Below are 20,197 nucleotides of genomic sequence, written 5' to 3'. Positions count from 1 at the left end.
AAAACAATTTATTTTGGCCGATCCCTGGGTTTATTAATTGATTCCGTTGTTTTTTCAGTTGTTACTTGAGGAAAATCAATGAAGCACTTACAGAACGCTCCGAGTCAGGCTCAGTAGTGATCTCTTCTCAACGAAAATCTATTGGGTTTGATAAACAGTTTGATTTTCCTGATCGCCGCAGATTCCCGAAACTTCCAGTAACCATTGAGTCTTCCGCAGGGTCGAGGAACCATGATTCCCAGGATAACAGCTTCTCAAAGCCACAGCATAATTCAACGTGAGTAACTGGGATTTCGAAAAAAAAAATAAAAATTTAATTAATTGTTTGGGGTTATTATGATGATCTTTGCAGTTCTGGTCATGGAAAAAACAAGAAATCCACTCCCAAAAACGCATTAATGAACGGTGCCACATTGTTGAAGCCATTATCGATAAAACCCATGAACAAGAGGATCGAAATTGCTGTCCCGAACAGGTTCAAGCAGCAGTCAATTAAGGAGATGTTGTTTAATACAAATAAGGAGAATAAAGAGCCCAGGAATAGGAGCGAGAGGCAAGCAGAATTGCCTTCAGGGGACACAACCAAATCCTTCTCGAAGGATTCAATCAGTGATAGTGGATCTATGTATGAGTACAATCCTCTTGTCCGTGCGAGAAAACCTACGGCATAAGGAAACTCCCTGCAATTGCATTTTATAATGGGGAAAATGCATCGCTCTGAATTGTAAAATAATCAAAAGTTCTTTTATTCTTTCACCAAATTGGTGAATATGATCAATTGATAGATCGGTGTTCCCAATTAAATCTTGATTATAATTAGAATTAGTTATTCATTAATGTATTCGTATGAGAAGGACTACAATCTCATTTAGAGAGATACATGTGTCATTCATTTGAAACATCCACAGAACCAAATAAATTTTCTTCTTTCAATCGCTTATTATTGCCTACCGACAATTGACCTTCAATGAATTTTAGCTGTAACAATAAGAGAAAAAAATTCAGTGGGTTCAGTAGGTTGCTTCACATGTCACGTGACTAACCTTGACAGATGTCCATTCTGTCGTAAAAAACGTAAACATTGCTCAGTCTAGTGGATCTAGTAGCAATACGCACTGGATAAACTTCCCATAATGTGTCAAGTAGTGTCAATTGATTGATGATCGCTAATCAAATCATCTCCCAAGCCCTAAAATCGTCATCATTCCCTCAATTACAGTTGGGCCTTTAAATAATTGAGATGAACAAAGATTTAACCTCCAAACGTACCCCCCTGAGGAACAGCAGTCTGGCTAACAGGCCTTTTCGCTCACCATTTGCCTCAATAACTCCTAAATGTGATATTAAGCAAACACCACCTTTAATTACATCTACTACTACACCTACTACTGCTGAGTAAGAATTTCTTTCTGAATGTTATCTGTTATCAATGATTTCGTTTTCCAACACAGCACCCATGCCAAAAAATCAACAATAAAAAAATACGCGGACCACAGCAAAATCAAATATGTATCAATGCTATCATATCAACAGTTTGACTCTAGAAATTATTCAACATAATATAATTTTTGTAGATATCTATTTTTTTTGCATCAAAACCGTTGACCCATTTAGACCATTTAGAACTGAATAAATTCCTCCGAATCACCTGGCATTGTTCTGGGAGTGTCTGCAAAGTAATGGTATTTGTGTCTTCATCATGGCCTCGGGTGTCGCACAATGATGTAAAATAGGGCATAACTAAGAAACTCCTATTTTCTCGAAATTTTGGGGTCTCTGGAATTATTATACTAGAAATTTACCATAATTTTAAATTAATGCTAAATTATAGTTGAATTACTGTTATCAAGCAACTCTTAATTTCAGCCAAAATTCTACACCAAAAAGAAGCTTACCATTCCCAGGGAAACCACAGATAAAAAAAAGGAGAATCGAGATCGAAGTCTTGGAGAATCGAGAGAATAAGCGAATAGAAGTGCCCTCAAAGACCCAACTCCTTATTCTGAAGAAGAGGATTCGAAGTAAAAGGCAGGAGGTCGAGAGTCTGAAGTCCCAGCTAGCCTGTAGGAAAAAACACAACAGAGAAGACGTGCGAAAAGAGATCGACAGATGGAGGGGTGCCTGCCAGACTGCTCTAGTGCAATTCCAGAGAGACTGGAATGAGACAAATGGAGATGGGATTCACTACGATATGAGGAGAATTCTCACAATGCTCAATATCCCTGAGGAAATCGTTAAATTTCCAGATGAGTTTGATTTAGTTTAAACAAATCAACGGGCTGTCCAAGAGTCCTCATATTTTCGTTAATTGTTCATAATTGTTTTATCAAAAATATATATTTAATTCTAAAGTATATACGAATCTATCCTAGAGTGACATTTAAGAATAATCGAGATTATGAATGCCTCATTCACGTAAAACATTTAATGTCATACGAAATTTACCCCTTGATTCTACCCTTAAATACTCAGCATCTTGGCACAATCCCCTAAATGTGCCGTCCTTCTTAAGGGATTATTCGGGTCCTGAGAAGGCTCTGACGGTCATCATCGCGATTGGTGAAGAAAAAACTAAAGATAATGCAAATGTTATAATTTTCTTGTATTCTATCATAGATAACCAAAAATCTATATTTCATGACTAACAATTACAATTTGTTTCTAACAATCATAATAATAATAACGGGTTTAACATTCATAATTACAATTCCTTGCAGACATTGATTCCGTGTCCGAAATCTAAATAGGTTGAAATCACAGAAACGACTTGAATGAACGCCTGTCTCAATGAGGGGCAATCACTCATTTCCCTGTTTGTTTTTGAACATCAATAGTGATCAAACTTCAGTATACATGATCAACTGTTTAGTTGACCTTGAGACGATTTTAATCTTATCTTAATGCTTTTTCAACTGAACTGAAATCCCAATTTGATTCGACCTTGATGCAATCTTAATCCAACCTTTTAGGGGATAGAAACAATATATACGGGGGTGACCTTAATCCAACTTTCACTGACACCCCAATTTTTCACTTTATTATTTTATTATATAGAGAAATAATGTATATCTATTCTATACATCACATACCTATATATTATAATCAATGTTTGGAGCCTGTATGTGTACAGTGGCTGACCCTCTTGACCCATCGATAAAGAGATTACTCCTGACCTTCCCTGTAGATGGGATGAATATATCTGTTTGACAATTTTGAAACATCATATCTAAATAAATAGTCGAGATCCTTGTCTGTGAATTCTTTAAAAAAAAATCAGGAAACGCAAAAAACATTCCAAAAGTCAAATCAAAGGACGTAATATCTTAATGTCATAATCTCAACGGAGGTACAGCAGCACTAAAACGGACATTCTGAGCTGTGAGTGGATTGATTTGAAACGGAGTATCAAAAGGGTTTTAAGAGTTTTAATTTTTTTTAAATAAAAAAAAAATTTCTTTTTCCTTTTTCTTTCTTTCATTTCTTTTGAAAAATTTCTTAAAAATAAGAACAACGATAAATACTATTATCTTCGAACAGAGCGAAGAGGACGTCCAGACAATTTTTTAAAGCCGCAGTTTTTAAATAAAAGTTTTCATAAAAAAGAAAATTAAAAAGTCAATAAGTGAATAAAATTTCAGTTCAGGCCAATGAATAGAACGAGATAACGCCTACATTTGGAAAAAAGAGACCCAATTCCATTATGATGCTTCCATTCCGAATAATAAAAATCAAATATCTCCATCGATTATGAGTTGTCGATGCTACTAGAAGGCTCTGAGTGGGTAAATCCGTGGTTTTGGAGAAATTACACAGTTAATAGAGAAGAGTACTTTCCTCGTGATTCCCTCATCAACTGACTCCGCTATTTAGAATGTCGTCCTCAAATGCCCATTCGTACATTCCTATGGATTATCCTGGTCAGCATTTACGAAGAATTCAATCTGTAAAGAAATTAATATTAGTTAAATTGTTGTTAAGTCAGAAAATCATCAGGTCGCGGTAACTGTCGTCCTGGATATTGCCTAATGAGCAGAGAATCGTCAATTCAAAACTCAAATGAAGATAAAGTAATATTTTGATGGAACCTACCACAAGATTGATAAAAAAATCTGATGCAGAATTGTGTTGATATGCGATCTTACTTCGTCAGATGCTCAAGGGTCTACTCCGTCTAAGTCTTGTTACTTCTAAAGTGTTGAATTAATGTGGATTAAACAATCAAGTGTTGAAAACTGGTGAGTATGCAACTAGTGTTGAATATTCAAATCATTACCCTGAGGACTCGCATGAACAATCTTCAACGCGTGTTCAATGATGAACAGGTAACACCAATAACACGGATCAAATTCACACTCAATCTCAACAAGGTCCATCCCCAGCTACAATGAAACAATTCTATTTTGAAGCGGCTAGAAAAATTATGAAATGACATGGTATTGTCATCAAATCCATCAACAGGATTCCAATTCATGAATTCAGGTCTACTCTGAGGAAAGTCTGGGGAACTCATTAAAATTTGTTATACAGGATATTTAAAATTTAATTGAATTAGGAGATTACGCGGAAAAAAATTGAAAACATTTGCAGATATCGACATGGAAACGAAAAAAAATAACTGGAAATATTGAGGCACACTAGCTACCAACAGCCGTTATGGGAGAGTGTTAACCAAAGGAACTCATGACTGCTAAGATGCTTCAAAAATTAAAGAAGCGTAAAGCCTCATACAGCAGAATACATCTCTGTCATTTGTATATGATTCGATGTTTTCCCATCTTGAAACATTTCATACTTGAAGTTTCCGCTCGAATCTAGTTAAAATGGTGGAGTGTCCAGCTGTTCAGCCGCAGCCAACAACTGGCCCGAAAAATTTCCTAAGTCATCTAGTAACCTTTTTAAGCACTCATTCGCCCATTCCGCAGCCTCTCTGATTGCGTGATCATACATGACAGAGTGACGTCACAATGTGTTGTCATTCCAATCACAGATGTTGCGTTAATTTCGTCAATCTCATTGCAGTTAGCAGACCTCAGCAAGAAGGTAAGTCACTGCCTTCTCTCAATCCTTTTCTTTGGCCATAAAATCATGCTAAATCATTGGTTATTAGGAGTGATCTCCAAAGGATAAACGATGGAGGCCCCGGCGGAGGTTATGCCCCAGGTCACAGCCCTCAAGCTGTCGTACAACGACATAGCCACAAAGCTTTTGAGTGAGAAACTTCTACTAACAGCCCTAGAACTCCACGCAGAGCTTTGTGAAGCTGGGAGGGAGCTGCCAGTTCTCAGAGACTTCTTCGCCAATCCCAGTAACTTTGAGTCTCACAGCAAACCAGAACCTCTTCTCCCAATCCATCGATCTAGCAGTCAAGCCACCCTCGATTCCCTGGACATCTCCCGATACTCAGAAGACGGGGGAGGAGTCGATGAGAGAGTGGCAGTTCTCGAGTTCGAGTTGAGGAAGGCTAGGGAGAATATCTCAGCTCTGAGGGCTAACCTGACGGTTGTCACGGAATCTGAGACGATTCCTGACAAGAACTCTGATCGGAGCTGCCTGGGAGACCCCCCGATCAAGCCCCATGAACAGAGAGCTCTCAACTTTCTCATCTACGAGTATTTATTAGCAAGGTCTTACAAGTTAACATCGATAACCTTTAGCGATGAGAATGAGGATCAGGACTTCGAGGATTGGGAGGATGTAGGACTTAATATTTCCAAGCCACCAGATTTAGTACAGGTTTACAGGGAGTTTTTCAGGGGTAGCGGCTACCACAGGCCCGCCTCTACTTCTGCTGCAGTTCAGACTGACCGAGAGTGGTTAGAGAGCTTGGAGAAGCAGAACGAGGAGAGGGAGGACCGAGAAAAGGTGGCGAGACTCTTGGAGGAATTGGAGAGCCTGCAGGAACAAGTGGACAGGCTTCAAGCTGTTAATAAGGAACTCGAGCAGAGGCTGGAGGCATCGGGAAAATCCCAGGATGAGCAGAATCTCAGTCAGAATGTCCACATTACGAGCTCTAATTCCACAACTCCAGATAAATTTGAGATGCTTGAGTCTCCGAGAGAAGTTCTGGAGTCCGATAGAAGCCCTGCAATGAAAGAGGATCTCGAGGAGGCGGATAGTATTTCTGTGGTAGTGTCCCTCGGGGACACAGACCCAGGGGACAAAGAGTGGACTCGAATCCACCTGCCGAGAATGGACATCACTACCGAAACCCCGACCCTTCCAAATTCTCCATCCCGAACTCTCCCAACTCGTTTTAAACGAGAAGTCTTGGCCCACTGCCAGATAACTGCTTCCCCTTTCGGTTCAGATGGTACACAAGATGCCCTGATCGATGTTCTCGCCATCAGTCTTCCCAAAATCACTCCTAACATCGTTCTCAACAAGCGAGAGGAGATAATTCCCCTCATCCTTAACACAATTCGCCTCCATCCCGATCCCTCAGAACGTGAAAAGCTCCTGCAACTGCTCTTCAACCTGAAGAAAAAGCCACAGGAAGATGAGAGAAGAATCCTCCTGGGAGGACTGGTATCAATAGTGAAGCTGGAGGACAGCCCCCCAAATTCTGAGGAGGTGCTGACCATCTGCTGGGAGCAGAGCCAACATAAATACTCAGAACGTCGACTCTTGGCGTCAGAGTGCTGCTTAGTCCTGGCTCCTTACACTCCCAGTGGCCTCAGGAACTCCCTTATGATTTCCATGCTCCAGCAGATGCTACTGGAGGACAAGGAGCCTTCAGTTCGAGCTTCTGTTGTCCAGAGTCTCTCTCTTTTGGTGGCAATGATGGATGACTCCGATAAATACTTCCAGTGCGAGGAGCTCGCCCTTACAGCCCTCGAGGACTCCTCCCCGGAAGTCTTTCTCGCAGCCTCTACTACTCTCCTCCCCATCTTGGCCCAGTGGGTTCTCTCTCTCAAACGCTTTCAGTCCCACCTGTTGCCCAGAATCCTAGGGAAACTTAAGAATCAGCTCAGGCCCAGCCAATCTACTGGAAAGGAACACGAGGGGGAGAGGGCCTGTGGAACCATCACTGTCCTTACTATTCTTTTACCTCACACGATAGTCTCAGTAGCTTGTTCTCCAGTGGTTAAATCCAGTATCCAGGAGGACACCTCATCGGAGATCCCCAGGGAGATAATCTCCTTGTGCAGATCCAGTATTACGAATCCACAGGTGTTATGCGACGACTCCGAGGACATTGGCATTATTTTGAATACATTTTTATCGCATATCTGGGTTGAGGACACTTGGCCGGAGCTCGATTGGCTCACGAATAAACTCCTTCCTGAGCTTGTGGAGATGGTGAAGGTCGTAGACCTTCAACGTTCAAGACGTTCAGACGTTCAAGAGTGTGTTCTCAACAGTTTGATGGGGTATTTTCAGGGGCTCTGCGAGGGCTTTGGTCGTTACGTCACTCAGTATAGGATCAAGAAGATGTTTGAAAAAGAAGTGAAGGACATGGAGGACTGGATAATATCTCTCGGTGGAGATCAGGCTGAGAATCTCACCCTGATACCCGTTTATCTAACGATAGTTTCAACCCTCGATACCTCTGACCTTTCCAAGAGCATTAAAAAATTCGTAGTCCTCTGCGCGATGAGTGGAACTGACATTACTACTCTCATTATTGGAATAAAGAGGCTCTGCACTCAATCAAAGTTCGTTGAGGTTGTTTTGACGGCCCTGTGGGATGGAGTGGTGCATGAAAGAGCCTGTGTCCGGAGGGACACAGCAGAAATTTTCGCTGAAATCATTTCTGCTGTTGGGGATAGACTGGTCGCAGCCAGGATTGCTCCAGCTATTGTGACTTTGGCTTCAGATTCTGATCTCATATTGAAGGCTGCGGTAATTCATGCACTGGGGAAACTTATCATGGAGAGTGGATCTAGAGAGACGAAAGACAAGGGAAGATTGACACTGGAGACCATCGCCAGGGAACCTCAATTTTCAAATTATTTAGCTGTACCTTTGGTGACCACTTTGGCTCACATTGCCCCCAACTGCCCTCAGCATTATGTCGAGGAGTTCATCACCAGTCAGTTGACTGAGATTACTGTCGCAGCCCTGCAACAGGGTAGGAGAGAAGATCTCGCGGATGCTCTGGTTAATGCCTACTCTATTATTCTTTATTGCTCGTTGAGCGATAAATGTGTGGGGAGTGTACTGCTTCCTGGACTGAGATCTCTAGAGACATTGGTAACCCAGGTGCTTCCACAGCAGAGGGAGACTGTCAGGTCGCTTATCAAGGAGGCCGAGTCTAGACACGATGCCCAGAGGCCTATCGAAAGGTATTTTTCAAAATCCCAACAATACAAAAATGTGAAAGTAGAAAAGAAAAAAAAACAAAAAGATAATTCAACTGTCAAGGGGCAAAGGAAGATAAGCTGCCTTATATATCAATTGAGTTTTTCAGCAATATCTGTGGATTTAAGAAAAATTCAATTTTTTTTATCAACCAATCGTTGATTCCGCATATACTCATCATCATTCACTTCCTTTGGTTACAGATCAATTTCTGCAAGTTCCGGACTCTCATTGTCCCTGGCAACGGCCAACGTGGGCCAGGGTGTTGAAGACATGCGTCAAAGGATGTCCAAGATATTCACCCAGAAACCAAATTCGCCCAGTATGCCCAGCATATTCAGAAAAAAATAGTGGTGGTGAGTGATTCAGCGGAGGGCAACGGAGGGAAGCGGAATTTTCGTAAGGTGCCTTTACAGTAATGCCATTTTTCTCGCGTTAGATCTCATGATTCTATCCTGGTGAGATTTCAACCCGAAACCTCTCGCATGCGAGGTAGCGAGCATACACACTGAGCCAAGCTGCCGGACATCGTAAGCACAAATTATATTTTATTCACCAGTAGAGGACAAAAATTATGCAATTAACACGCGAAGAAAAATGATAAATGTGTTAGATAATTACGAACAACTAGTTCACTTTATCTTCTCAACGATAATATGTACTTACAGTATTTAAAAGTTAGTGAATTTAATAGAGCTATTTTTGAAGAATGAGGGAATCGAGAGAGTAAATCGTTGTTTCGAGAGTATTCATCTTGTAAGAATATTTTATTTTATCTATATACAGTTAAATAAATATATACATGCAGTATGCGTAAGATAGATTTATATGCGTTTTTACATTAAATTATATTAATTTCCATCGATTCAATTGCACGATTGGTTTCTGAGTGTTAACAATTGTTTTTTTTTCTTATCTCCTTGTTATCTATGTTTTTATTGAATATTAAATATAGTGAAACGTATTTATACAGAGCGGTTTCAATAAATTTGATGGTTTTAATTGAATTGGAAAGTTTTTTGTAACTAGTACTTAGGTGATACTGCGATTTTAATTGTCGAGCGAAACGCGCTCGCTAGCCCTGAGCAATCTATCTAATTGATAAGGTTCTAGTCGCTGGTTGATTCCCACTAGGGGATAGGGACTGTCTGTTTCAAATTAGCAAACTTATGCCCTATTTATATGACTGGTTTACGGGAAACGAAGGGGGGAGTAACGCGGAAGAACTTTGACTTTTAGAGTGCGAACTAGAACTATTAGACGGGCGAGCAGACGCCTGTCAGCAGCGGCTTGTCCGAGTCCCGGTTCTTCCTGATCACTGGAGGACTTTCCGACGAGCCGAATAGACACTCTCAAATAGATTTTTTCCTTCTCTCCTCCATGTCCGATGAAAATAGGTGAGAGTACTCGGGTCGGTTTCCCAATACACTTATTACGTCTTCTGGAAATTGATGACAAATTTTTTACGTTGAGCTTTCTCACAAAATAATAGAGCTTTCAAAGAAATTGATAAGACCTTTTCTTGGGGAAAATTTTATAAACAACCAAGAAGGTCCATATCATTTTTTCGACAAATCATTCGTTATTGAAGTATTTTGACGCATAAGGTTCCTTTGCCCGCGAGAAAACACTAAAATATAACTTTTTAATTCATATACAATCTTCTTGTTAACGAGTGATTTGAGCGGAAAATGACAGAGCATGCTTTTGGGGTTAATGAAATTCTCTGCATGAGTCTCTTATGAGTTTATATCGTCAATGCTGTTGTTATGAAGATATATCACCTGTTTCAAAGTAATCGATTCTTACCTAATGTTACTGAGTCCCCTCCACCGGCTTCTCGACATGCTTGCAGGAATATTCGATCGCACTCTTCAGGGTGCAGCTGTAAGGACAACCGTAGGACCTTCTGGAGCTCCTTGGCGCTGAGACACTTTGTGCCGTTCGAGTCGCAGACCTTTACAATGTTCACCAATTAATTTTAAAAAATTGTTTGATTCCGAACTAAGAGTTAATCATATTTCACTTACCTCGAAGGCAATGTCCACAAGGTCTAGCTCTGAATTTGCATTCGCTATCGCCAGGACAGTGAATATGTACTCCTGCAGGTCCACTCGCCCGCGATTATTCTGGAACGAAAGGTTCTCTTTATTCATCAGAAGATTCGACTTACGTTGAAGATATTAAGGTGATGATTTTTGTTACCCTGTCATGAATCCTAAATAATTGCTGGACTGATGGATCCTTCGGGTCCAGCCTAAGTATTCTCGCAAATTCTTGAAGATCCACTGCGTCACCGAATCTTGATATCCGCTGCTGTACCAATTCCTCCTCCGCTTTTATCTTCTGCAAACTGAAATAAATTTTTTTCACCGCGGTCATTCAAGAGACTACTTTTTCTATTTCATTATTTGTTATGATTTTAGGTGGACATTGAGAGTCAAATATGATAACTTTTTTTTAATGATCCCACAAGTTATTTACACCACAGGTATTCAACGTGAAACAGTGGATTTCCTTGAATAGTTTAGGAAGTTACCCGAGTTTGTGCCGCAATTTATGCACGTCAACGATATTCGAGGCGTGGGGCAGATGAAGTGAGTGAGCTTTGCTGATTATTCTGCAGTCATCGTATGTATAATTCGATACTGGTAGTTCAAGCGCTCTGAAACAGTAAAATTCAGGCAATGAGTAAAGTTTTTATTAGTAATTCATTCAATTAGATTTACAATTTAATTACAATAGACATTTCGTGAAGAAAGAATTTTTGGAAAAGACGTTTGAATTGATTTGGTTGTACAGGGGGGAGGGAACTGCCCCTTTCATATCTCTAATTACTAGACTAGATTATTCTTCACAAAAAATCTTCCATACATTTTCTAATTATGACGTTGCGAGGAAAATTGCGTTGTTATTTCGATAGCGAGATATTCGCAAAGAAAGCGCTGTTTGCTTGAAATTCCGTGTTTTTTCTTGATTTCTCTAAAAATTGATGCTGACTACATTATTCTTTCTAGTAAATCTGTGAACTGGGACATTTTTTTCAAACTTTTGTTTATGGACTAGCCCGGATTTCTACTTGCTATTTTCACAAATATATTACTTACTCAGCCATTAACCGTCGAACGTTATTCGCGTATAGTTTAGGGTCTGTTTTTTCAGCCTCGCTCGGCCTGTAAACTGGCAAGAACTCGATCTCACAGCTGCTGTTTAATTGTGTCAGTGTAAGCCACAGTAATTTCAATCTGTAAAAGTCCAAACGATTTTCCATTACCTACCCTACATTTTTAACAAAAATTCTCACTGAATTAAGACATGTAAATTGTTCCAAGGTATAATAGTCTATGAAATTTGAGGTGAAAATGACTGCATAGAATTTTCAATAAAAAATCCTGCAGTTCGAGGCACTTTGATGTACTCCCCAGAATTTATATTGTCGATTGCATTGGATTTTAAAAAATATTAATCAATTCTTCTCAAAAAAAAAATCGCTAAAAAAATTCAGCGAGCGCGTAATTTGTCAACAATTTCCAGGACTTTCAGTGGATATTCGAATGAAAAGTTTCAACGAGTATATGCAAGAAATGAAGGATCAGCGATTAAATGGAGGAAACGTACGCTCCAGGGCCTTCCCATGTCCAGGTAACTGTGTCTAATTTATTCGGATAGCGAATGCACACAGGCTGAACAGGCACGCCGGGGTAGAATGCTCCGCACTTGAAGGTGATGAGACACGAGCGATTAGTGCAGGTTCCCTCTGGGAATATCATCACCTGGGGCCAGTCCTCCTTCGACGTCGCTCGTTCAATTATCTCTTTTATGGTATTTTGACGGGAGTTTGGGTCATCCCGCCAGACATACACTGGTTGAGTGTAATTTATCAATTCTGAATCGAAAATAATTAATCAATTAATTAATTCAACGAGACAATTCATTTTCCTCACTAAATATCATTCCCTTTTTATTCAATACGTCATTAAATTAGAATTTGTAATTAGAAATTAAATAAATTCCGGTGAATGGGATTTGCGAATTAAACATCATCACCACATACTTCCGATGTAAGGATTCAGTCCGGACTCGATCCTGACGATGATCGAGGGGAAACCCGTCACGTAGATGATTCCACCGTCGATGAATGTCGAATGCGGTGCGACGACGAGGATCGGGGCCTCAGCCCTGGATGCTTGCCTCCCCCGGACCACTATCTTCATCCCTCCTGCTTGATAAGTCAGTCTTCCCAGGTAGCACAGCCAGGGAATGATTTTTCTACGATATTTTCATTCATCTCACTGTCTTCACTCTCTTCTCACATTATTATATCCTTCACCAATTGCCAATGGTTTCACTAATTAGATTAGTTTAAACGAAAATTCCCATCCACCAGTATTTTTTACAGTACGTCAATGAATTTCTCAACGAATTGAGAGCAAAAAAATGTTTTAGTACAGTAGAATGTGAATAAAAGGAGATATATGATTTTGTGTGAAAATGTGATGATGATGATGATGAGTCTATATTGTGAATTAATTACTCGGCGATAAGGAATTCCCATTGAAGCAAAATAATCACAAGTTACCGCCCATTGTGGGAAAGATTCTAGCAGCGAAGGGATGCAACAGGATTATGTGCACAGAATTATCGAATTTATTGTCATGGTGATTTAAATGGGAAATAGCAACATGGCAGGTTATTTATTTTTCTAAGGTGTAAAATTATGAAAATTTAACAATTCCTTATTTATTGAAATTCTCACATCCAGGTCAGGTTTCATACAGCAAGGAAAACTTGCAAAAATTGTGAAAATTCAGATGATTATTTTATCGAACTCCCAAGTCATTGGGAATTCGATAAAATTAAATTTCAAAATTTTCGTAATAAGATGTGAAATTTTATTGACTTGTCAATATACGATGGTAATAAAAATTTTGATGAATCAATTTTTTTGATGAATATCAAATTAAACAAAACCCCAAAAAATAGAGAATAATGTTCGAATTTTTACTAAAAGTGAAAAAAATAGATGGATAGTGTATTTGCAATTTGGTTTTCTATTAATTTTTGTTTTTTTTTTTGATTTTTGGAGTGTGTAGGGAACTTTTGAGAGAAGGAAAAACAAGTTCGGAAGACCTACTTCCAAAGAATGGAATTCTGCCGGTCTCGGCTTTGGCAACGATGCTGGGACCACCAAGGTAGACAACCGGTAGTGCATCGAAGAAGCTCGAATGCGGTGCCAAAGCAAGCACTGGCGCATCCTTAGTCGTTGCCTTCTGACCCTTGACCTTCAAATGGTGAAATCCACCGCAGACGAACATTGCCCGCATCACCCAGCACACCAGCACCCTCATATCTCTAATTAGTCGTCTCGATTAACCCCGGATTTGTTAGAGTAAGCCATTTTTAGTGGGGAAAAGCCATTTGTCGGATTTTCCGCGTGAAAATTGATGGAAAGTCAAGAGCGTAAATGACACTGGGCTCCATCGATTTAACGTTTGAATAATTCAGGACAGTTCAATTATGGGCGGACGTTCAAGGCCACCAGAAGTTTCCTGTTTTCTCATTGAATTGAGAATATTCACGAGCTTTAGTCATTCATTTTTTCACATTTATCAATACATTTTTCATTCATAATATACGAATTGACAAATAAATCATCGACCTTTATCGAATTTTCGTGAAATAATTAACAGAAAATTGACAAAAATTCAGTGAAAAATGATCAAGTGATGCAATTTTATTATATCCTGTTTTGTTTTATTATTCCATTATTAAATATCTATAACTATTGTGAATTAAGTTAGAAGCGCTGAAGAGATCTTAGGAATGAAAATTTTTTACACAAATGAATTTTTCCCATCAATTTCCGTGCGTGTTAATCATCATTTTGAAGATTGAAAATTGATATCAAAGGATTAAGACTTCTAAAAGCATTAGTGGTAGCAAGAACAAGTTTGGACGGTATAAGTTGAAAGATTTATTCTCACCGTCGCCATCCGGTGAGAGGAGCGCGGCGGAGATCTTCCTCGGAGAGGCCGTGGAGGCCGAGGCACGCGAGGAGCCACGCCATTATCACCAGAGCTGTGATTACCGCTAGGCGGAAGGGGAGAAGTGCCACCGTCAAGAACGCCGTCTGAAAATCATCAGTACATCAACTTTCAATCATTTGACTTGATTTAATTTTTCTCAATATGTCAGAATCCAGTGATTCCGTTCATTAAACGCATGTAAGCTTTTTAGCGCAGTATTTAATTCTTCAAGAGAAGGCCCTGATGAGGTCTCAATAATTGCATGGGTTCGAAAGATACGGATTTGTGCTATGTCACGAAAAAATCGCCTGGTTTTTGTTGGTATCTAGTACGTCGTGTTGATTAAATTAAATGATATTTTCTTTGATGCTGCAGCCTCATTCGTCTCATTTAACGTTTCTCTATTAAAGTGAAACCACTTTCGAATCGTCGAGAAATGTTCGGATCTAATACACATGGATGAAAAATTATTGGTAAGATTCACAGTGGAACCAGTGGAATTTTGGGATATGAAATTGAGCGGGAGTTCGATGGACCGTTGGACTGCGCGGTCCTGTATATGTACCGTTTTCCATGTTTTCCGTTAGACATTCTCTGAACTCTCTTTCTTCCTCGGAACCCTCGCAACTGATATAGCCACCATCGATTCATCTTGAATAACTGCGCACGCGCCTCGCGCACTCTCTAAACCTAAACCGATCTCTACTTTTTCCTTCAAATGTGTCTAATGCTCGTCTGGATATTTCTCTCCAAGATTATTTTTACCAAATTTTTATCGAGGCTACTTCGGAGTCAAATGAGTTCACCTGTCCTTCTCTTATTATTCCCGTTTATTGTGCCCGTTCTTCCTCGACGATTTACAGGCGAATTCGTCTGTGAAAGTCGGCCAAAGGCCGCGTACCTCTTCAGAGAAGGATCGCTTCGATCATATGCTATAGTGCCATATTTTTTTTATGAATGAAGAATTCTCCGGGATTTACTCTGTCATGTGTGACCCACATTATCTTCGCAGTTATTCTCCTCTTTTTATGAGATTACATTGTATTCCGTTTCAGTAAAAATAATTACTATAATGACTTCCTCATACAAATTGTCATTCACAGATGCAAAAATTAAATAAATTTTCCAGTTATTCACGCCTAAAGCTGTATACATTAATTCTTAACCGTTCAATGACCCGTTATTATTACCCCTTTACATCTCTCCCATGAAAAACATAATCCGACCGAATCATTTCAATCACATCTAATGACGGTCAATTACACCTTAATGAATAATCTTTTAGGATTATTATTTTTGTGACCCACATTGTGCGATACTTTTCTCCTGTTTATTAGATCGTACTCTTCGTAACTATTCCAACGCTAATTATTCATCATTTAATTCCGAGTCAATCCCAATCATCAATTTACTAATTAGAAATTATTCAATATTGAAATAACTATTTTTCCAGTGAATATTTCATAAACGATCTAATTAAATTTCTGGTTCCCATTCATAATGAGGATAAACAAGTGCATAAAATAACTAGAAGAGTGTCCCTTACCGGAAGTATCGTCGATACCAAAAAAAAAAAAAATCGAATCCCGAAGAATCCTAATAAACCGGAGATTCTCATTCACTTTCTCCGCAATGTAAAAAAGTCAGAAAAGCGTGGTTGCCTCAGTATCTATCAACCGTTCAACTTTCACTGGCTTCTCGAAGCCATCCTATCTAAATGAATTCAAACCCAATCTCAATCGGTTAATGTTCGAGGCCTTCCTATCCCTTGTCAATTGGTGGACGTACCCTTAGGCTATTAAAATGGGAATCCGTCATGCGCTAGTTTTTACATAGAAAGTTTCCTCGTAAAGTCTCAAACTAACTGTACTCCCCAACGGATGCTCGGATCCATCAACTTCTCATAAAACATCGAGTTATCCCTGGCAGGCTTTCTCTCCTGTTGTTAATACAATTCACCCCAACATCTAATCACCCGTTTTAACGATTGACTCGTATTATTTCAACGGCGAGCATCAGTATAGGTCGACTCTCGTGCAATTTCAAACCCAATAAAAACAGCTTATAGCATTGATGGCTTCCCAGTGGCCGTGACCGTCTTACAAAAACCCAACAATATAAATTTCTTAACTCTATCTGCCGACTTATTCTTTTTCAAAGCTCAACCGACCACATCTAATGTCCGTTTTCCAATCCACTTTATAAAAATACCAACAATTAATTATAAAGTCCAATGCAAATCCCAAAACGTCCATAAAAAATCCATCCATTCCGTTCCAGTTTCGTCATAGTTCGCCATTGTTCATTCTTTATCTTTCCTCATTTTTCATTATTATCAGGCATAATTATTCCTAACGAATTTCTGCCCCTCTGGAAGGCAGAGTGTAGTTGTGAGACTTGACAAATCAATCAATTTTGAATTGACCTAATTCGCGGATAGAATGAGTCCTATCTACTGATGGCAAATTTCAGCCGTCAGGTATTTTATCTCAACTACACGAATTGGCCATTTGTGACAACAATAAAACACTGAATAGCCAAAGCCAAACGCATATGATATTCGATTTTCTTATCACAAACTACTTTGACGCGACCTTCGCAGTTTTCCTTCGCTCAAAAATATTTAACTAATATTCAACCAATAATACATGTCTACGAATTGATAATATCGCTTGGTCGTAAGACACGTGGATGTAATGAACACTGAGGTATATTCATTTGGATAGTCCCTCGATAATTTCTCCGTTAACCCACATTCTTGTCCCACATACGTGGCACAACGACCGATAACACTTCAAAGGCAAGAGTGAAGCCCTAGAATTGCACTGAAAAATCCCTCTATCCAATTCTCCAAAGGCCAAATAATAAATCCCTGGTGTTTTGATTTCCAGTGGAATCTCGTCGGTTGGGTCAGACAGACTCGGGTGCATTCGCTGCGACTCGTCGAATCCGTTATCCGATTATCTCATGCCATCTTCCGTGAGTATTTCACATGTAATGCAACGTCAAACGCCTCAGAATAGTTTCAATAAATACAACGGAATAAATGGTTTGATCTAGCTCATCAAATCAGATAGATCAGAGAGATGACCAGGTGGGGGTAGAACGCCACGTGGGAATGATACGAGCCGTCTGGGGCTATTTGGGGATTACTCATGAGTGCAACTATTGCCACTATAAATCTTCTTCCGATACTGTTTATTCGTTCTTTTCTTTTGCTACTAAACTCAACGAAAATTATTATCATTTTGATGATGGTGAATATTTTGGACAACACGAAACAACACAAAATAACACGAAACAACACGAAACAACACGAAACAACACGAGTACTGACCTTGAGCTTATCATAAGTCGTGCCGAGATCCAACCGATGGACAAATGGGTTGAGAATATCGGTGTCAATGGATGCAGCATCCAGCTGATCATGGTGATGGATTTTTCCGTTCATCTCCTCCATTTGGAATTATTTGAGTCGAACGGGCTGTCACGTCCGTCGACTCAAATTAACAACTAGACACCAAATCAATCCCTCGATAAATTCACTGGTGCACCACCGATTAATTTATTATATCCAGAGGATCAGTTGTGATTATTTGCTCTAGGAAGGTCTCTTTTATTCAAATTGATGAGGCCGATGGGCAGCGACGGCGCATCACAAGGGGGTTAAACACACCACCTCAATTGACGCAATCCGATGCGCGCAATATAATTGCCAGCAATTTGCCAAATGATATTTTCACCAGTGGTGAAATTTTCATTTTATTATGTCAATGGAGAATCGATGCTTATTGGGTTATTGGTTATTATTGGTTTGTATGATGAGGGTTAATGACAGTTGGGGATAAGGAATGAGTGGAGACGGAGCGTTATTAACGTACGAGTCGCGAACGCGTTCGATGCCCGACTGAAAAGCCACACGGAGACGGAACACGGAAGGGAGAGCTTACACGTTTCCCCGTTCCTCACTAGTATATACAACGGTGTGTTCCGCCTTTCGCCGGCCGATCTTTCTTTCCTCCGTCAGCCTCTAGATTTACCCCGTGTACTTGTCCCGGGCAATTCCGATATTTTCGATGCCAAGAAAGCACTAGAGATCCCTCCAACCGATGGGGTTCGATTCGTGGGGTTCGATTCGACCCCATCCACCGGGATATGATGGGGGTTGTATTATCTTTTTTTTTTGGGGAGATGATGGAGGTCTAATCGCTTTTATCTAGATACCACGTGCGCGCGACGACATGGTCATAACCTCCTCCGGAGGATGGAGAAGGACATGCTTAAGGCCCTCGTCGGCTTTTACTCCGGCCTCCAGACAATTCAGGGGAAATGGGCAGAAAGGTGCGAGAGCGTCAGAGACAGCCTCCAGGGACTCCAAAATTTCTCAGAGCAACTTGGCCATGTGTTCAGGTATTTTAGTCATTGGTCATTTTTAGGGTAACGGTACAATTTAAGGACCTACTTTTATTGCTTTTTAATCATTTTTATTATTGCTGTAGTTAAGAATTATTTGGGGTTTATAAAATCATTTCTTTCTCGCTGAATTTTCAATTGTTGGGGGGAGGTATTGTTTTGATTTTCCATGATTTTTGTTATTGTGGAGAGTTTTTAAAGAGGGCGGCACGTGCTTGCAGTAAGGAGATCGACAATGCAGAGATCTGTGGAATTGAGAATATGCGGGAAAAATTGGCATTCAAAATTGATCTTCGGATGGAGGAGGAGATCTCCAGAATACGGGGAACTATTCAGAGTCTGGGGGAGCTCAATCAGGTAAAATAGAGATTTCGTTCCAGTGAAGAAGAGGAAAAGCGAGAAATATCTCGGAATAAAAGACAAATACAAAAATTTCTCTGATGTCCTTTTTTGTTAAGTGAAATGAGAGCCACGGAAAAGTTCTTTTCTAAGATAACGCTTTCTATAATAGATTCAGAGATACTCTTAGAAAACTAACATGTTAGATCAACTTGTTATCTTTCACCTCTTTGCTATTAATTAAATTTTGCTATTGCTTAAATTTTCTAATTGAGTTGTATATTCAGGAGTTGAAGAACAAGTTGATTCACTTGGAGAAAGTGAGGAGTGGGGTCTTTGTGAATGACCCCAGCATGAAGGAGATTGTGCAGGGAACCCCGTCCAGACCGAGGCTGAATCTACTTTTAGAGTGGGCAATCGATGCACAGCATTATTATCAGCAACGGTTTGTTTCCAATCAACAGAATTTAATTAAGACAACATTACATCAATATTGATTTTTTGAAGCCTTCATTCCTAACGAATTAATTTTTTTTACTTGAACTCAGATATACCGAAATCAATGAGAGCTTCAAGGCTATTGATAAAGGGAAACGAGAGACCTTTGTGGAATTGATGGAAGCATTTCAAAGGCACGGAGAGAAGGCAAAGCTTGATCGTATATATCTTGACGACATTTTTAATAATTTAACGATTTAATTTTGAAGTAACTGCTAATTATGGGAATTTTATTTTTAGGAATACTTGGCTTCACGCAGTATCTGGCAAAAGAAAAAATTCGATGAGATCTGTTAAAACTCTTCCAATAAATGTATATTTTTAATCAACCAACCATGAGTTCAATCATCAGTCCAAATATCATCACCTTCAAAAGAGTTACGTAACTCATTTAACATACAGCCTTTACAACGAGCAGAGACTCCGATAATTCCAATTGGCCATCGGAAATCTGATTCACACCACCCGGCGTAATTGTTCTGCAAGAGCAAACAATTTCCATTCTAATTTCACTATCTTTATTACTCGATATGGGTTTTTCGATTGAGATCTGACACCTGTCAACTCCTCGAAACTTCTTGCAATCCTCTAACAGGGCAATATCCAGGAGTATTCAATAT

The 20,197-nt window shown here is 39.6% G+C and overlaps 4 protein-coding genes and 1 long non-coding RNA gene across 10 annotated transcripts; 3 read left to right on the top strand and 2 right to left on the bottom strand.

Annotated features, from left to right (window-relative positions):
* Positions 1 to 1,058: 1,058 nt before the first annotated feature.
* LOC105265464 (uncharacterized) lies at positions 1,059 to 2,571 on the top strand. Its single transcript, XM_011302950.1, has 2 exons — positions 1,059 to 1,395; positions 1,867 to 2,571. Exons 1-2 carry the CDS (start codon positions 1,241 to 1,243, stop codon positions 2,264 to 2,266), a joined length of 555 nt encoding a protein of 184 aa, XP_011301252.1. The 5' UTR covers positions 1,059 to 1,240; the 3' UTR covers positions 2,267 to 2,571.
* An 18-nt stretch (positions 2,572 to 2,589) lies between these two features.
* On the bottom strand, positions 2,590 to 4,704 carry LOC105265465 (uncharacterized). 2 transcript variants are annotated; one of them, XR_892075.1, is made up of 3 exons: positions 4,274 to 4,704; positions 4,090 to 4,187; positions 2,590 to 4,022 (listed from the first exon to the last, which is right to left on the bottom strand). It is a non-coding gene; the product is annotated as an uncharacterized lncRNA (long non-coding RNA). The 2 variants fall into 2 exon arrangements; XR_892074.1 differs by having other exon boundaries at positions 2,590 to 3,941; positions 4,274 to 4,698.
* A 219-nt stretch (positions 4,705 to 4,923) lies between these two features.
* LOC105265462 (lisH domain and HEAT repeat-containing protein KIAA1468-like) lies at positions 4,924 to 9,273 on the top strand. Of its 2 annotated transcripts, XM_011302949.1 has the most exons (4): positions 4,924 to 5,040; positions 5,108 to 8,285; positions 8,505 to 8,657; positions 8,741 to 9,273. In XM_011302949.1, exons 2-3 carry the CDS (start codon positions 5,131 to 5,133, stop codon positions 8,650 to 8,652), a joined length of 3,303 nt encoding a protein of 1,100 aa, XP_011301251.1. In that variant the 5' UTR covers positions 4,924 to 5,040; positions 5,108 to 5,130; the 3' UTR covers positions 8,653 to 8,657; positions 8,741 to 9,273. The 2 variants fall into 2 exon arrangements, with proteins under 2 accessions (XP_011301251.1, XP_011301250.1); XM_011302948.1 differs by having other exon boundaries at positions 8,505 to 9,273.
* Positions 9,274 to 9,376: 103 nt separating this feature from the next.
* LPCAT (lysophosphatidylcholine acyltransferase) lies at positions 9,377 to 18,240 on the bottom strand. Of its 2 annotated transcripts, none has more exons than XM_011302944.1 (10): positions 17,665 to 18,240; positions 14,286 to 14,431; positions 12,356 to 12,570; positions 11,920 to 12,187; positions 11,409 to 11,546; positions 10,841 to 10,966; positions 10,507 to 10,654; positions 10,332 to 10,430; positions 10,111 to 10,258; positions 9,377 to 9,742 (listed from the first exon to the last, which is right to left on the bottom strand). In XM_011302944.1, the coding sequence occupies exons 1-10, from the start codon at positions 17,785 to 17,787 to the stop codon at positions 9,654 to 9,656; spliced, it is 1,500 nt and encodes a 499-aa protein (XP_011301246.1). In that variant the 5' UTR covers positions 17,788 to 18,240; the 3' UTR covers positions 9,377 to 9,653. The 2 variants fall into 2 exon arrangements, with proteins under 2 accessions (XP_011301246.1, XP_011301245.1); XM_011302943.1 differs by lacking the exon at positions 12,356 to 12,570 and adding an exon at positions 13,436 to 13,653 and having other exon boundaries at positions 17,665 to 18,239.
* Positions 17,256 to 19,909, top strand: LOC105265461 (uncharacterized). Of its 3 annotated transcripts, XM_011302946.1 has the most exons (6): positions 17,256 to 17,306; positions 18,548 to 18,737; positions 18,962 to 19,097; positions 19,367 to 19,524; positions 19,628 to 19,737; positions 19,818 to 19,909. In XM_011302946.1, the coding sequence occupies exons 2-6, from the start codon at positions 18,592 to 18,594 to the stop codon at positions 19,862 to 19,864; spliced, it is 597 nt and encodes a 198-aa protein (XP_011301248.1). In that variant the 5' UTR covers positions 17,256 to 17,306; positions 18,548 to 18,591; the 3' UTR covers positions 19,865 to 19,909. The 3 variants fall into 3 exon arrangements, with proteins under 3 accessions (XP_011301248.1, XP_011301247.1, XP_011301249.1); XM_011302945.1 differs by lacking the exon at positions 17,256 to 17,306 and having other exon boundaries at positions 18,520 to 18,737; XM_011302947.1 differs by lacking the exon at positions 17,256 to 17,306 and having other exon boundaries at positions 18,568 to 18,737; positions 18,942 to 19,097.
* The last annotated feature ends 288 nt before the right edge of the window (positions 19,910 to 20,197 follow it).

The sequence above is a fragment of the Fopius arisanus genome, unplaced genomic scaffold, assembly GCF_000806365.1.
Source record: "Fopius arisanus strain USDA-PBARC FA_bdor unplaced genomic scaffold, ASM80636v1 scaffold00030, whole genome shotgun sequence".
Taxonomy (NCBI): Eukaryota; Metazoa; Arthropoda; class Insecta; order Hymenoptera; family Braconidae; genus Fopius; species Fopius arisanus.
The sequence above is the reverse complement of the archived record's forward strand: the minus strand, read 5'-3'. Positions and strand labels throughout refer to the sequence as shown.

What these genes read in the sequence shown, in the direction of transcription:
- LOC105265462 (XM_011302949.1), top strand. Translation starts at nt 5,131, where the DNA reads ATGGAGGCCCCGGCGGAGGTTATGCCCCAGGTCACAGCCCTCAAGCTG. An exon ending in GCCCAGAGGCCTATCGAAAG is followed by an intron (nt 8,286 to 8,504) that starts GTATTTTTCAAA and finishes CTTTGGTTACAG; the next exon opens with ATCAATTTCTGCAAGTTCCG.
- LOC105265461 (XM_011302946.1), top strand. Translation starts at nt 18,592, where the DNA reads ATGGAGAAGGACATGCTTAAGGCCCTCGTCGGCTTTTACTCCGGCCTC. An exon ending in CAACTTGGCCATGTGTTCAG is followed by an intron (nt 18,738 to 18,961) that starts GTATTTTAGTCA and finishes ACGTGCTTGCAG; the next exon opens with TAAGGAGATCGACAATGCAG. An exon ending in GTCTGGGGGAGCTCAATCAG is followed by an intron (nt 19,098 to 19,366) that starts GTAAAATAGAGA and finishes TTGTATATTCAG; the next exon opens with GAGTTGAAGAACAAGTTGAT.
- LOC105265464 (XM_011302950.1), top strand. Translation starts at nt 1,241, where the DNA reads ATGAACAAAGATTTAACCTCCAAACGTACCCCCCTGAGGAACAGCAGT. An exon ending in ACTACACCTACTACTGCTGA is followed by an intron (nt 1,396 to 1,866) that starts GTAAGAATTTCT and finishes TCTTAATTTCAG; the next exon opens with CCAAAATTCTACACCAAAAA.
- LPCAT (XM_011302943.1), bottom strand. Translation starts at nt 17,787, where the DNA reads ATGGAGGAGATGAACGGAAAAATCCATCACCATGATCAGCTGGATGCT. An exon ending in GTTCGACGGTTAATGGCTGA is followed by an intron (nt 10,967 to 11,408) that starts GTAAGTAATATA and finishes TTACTGTTTCAG; the next exon opens with AGCGCTTGAACTACCAGTAT. An exon ending in TATTTAGGATTCATGACAGG is followed by an intron (nt 10,431 to 10,506) that starts GTAACAAAAATC and finishes CTTTCGTTCCAG; the next exon opens with AATAATCGCGGGCGAGTGGA.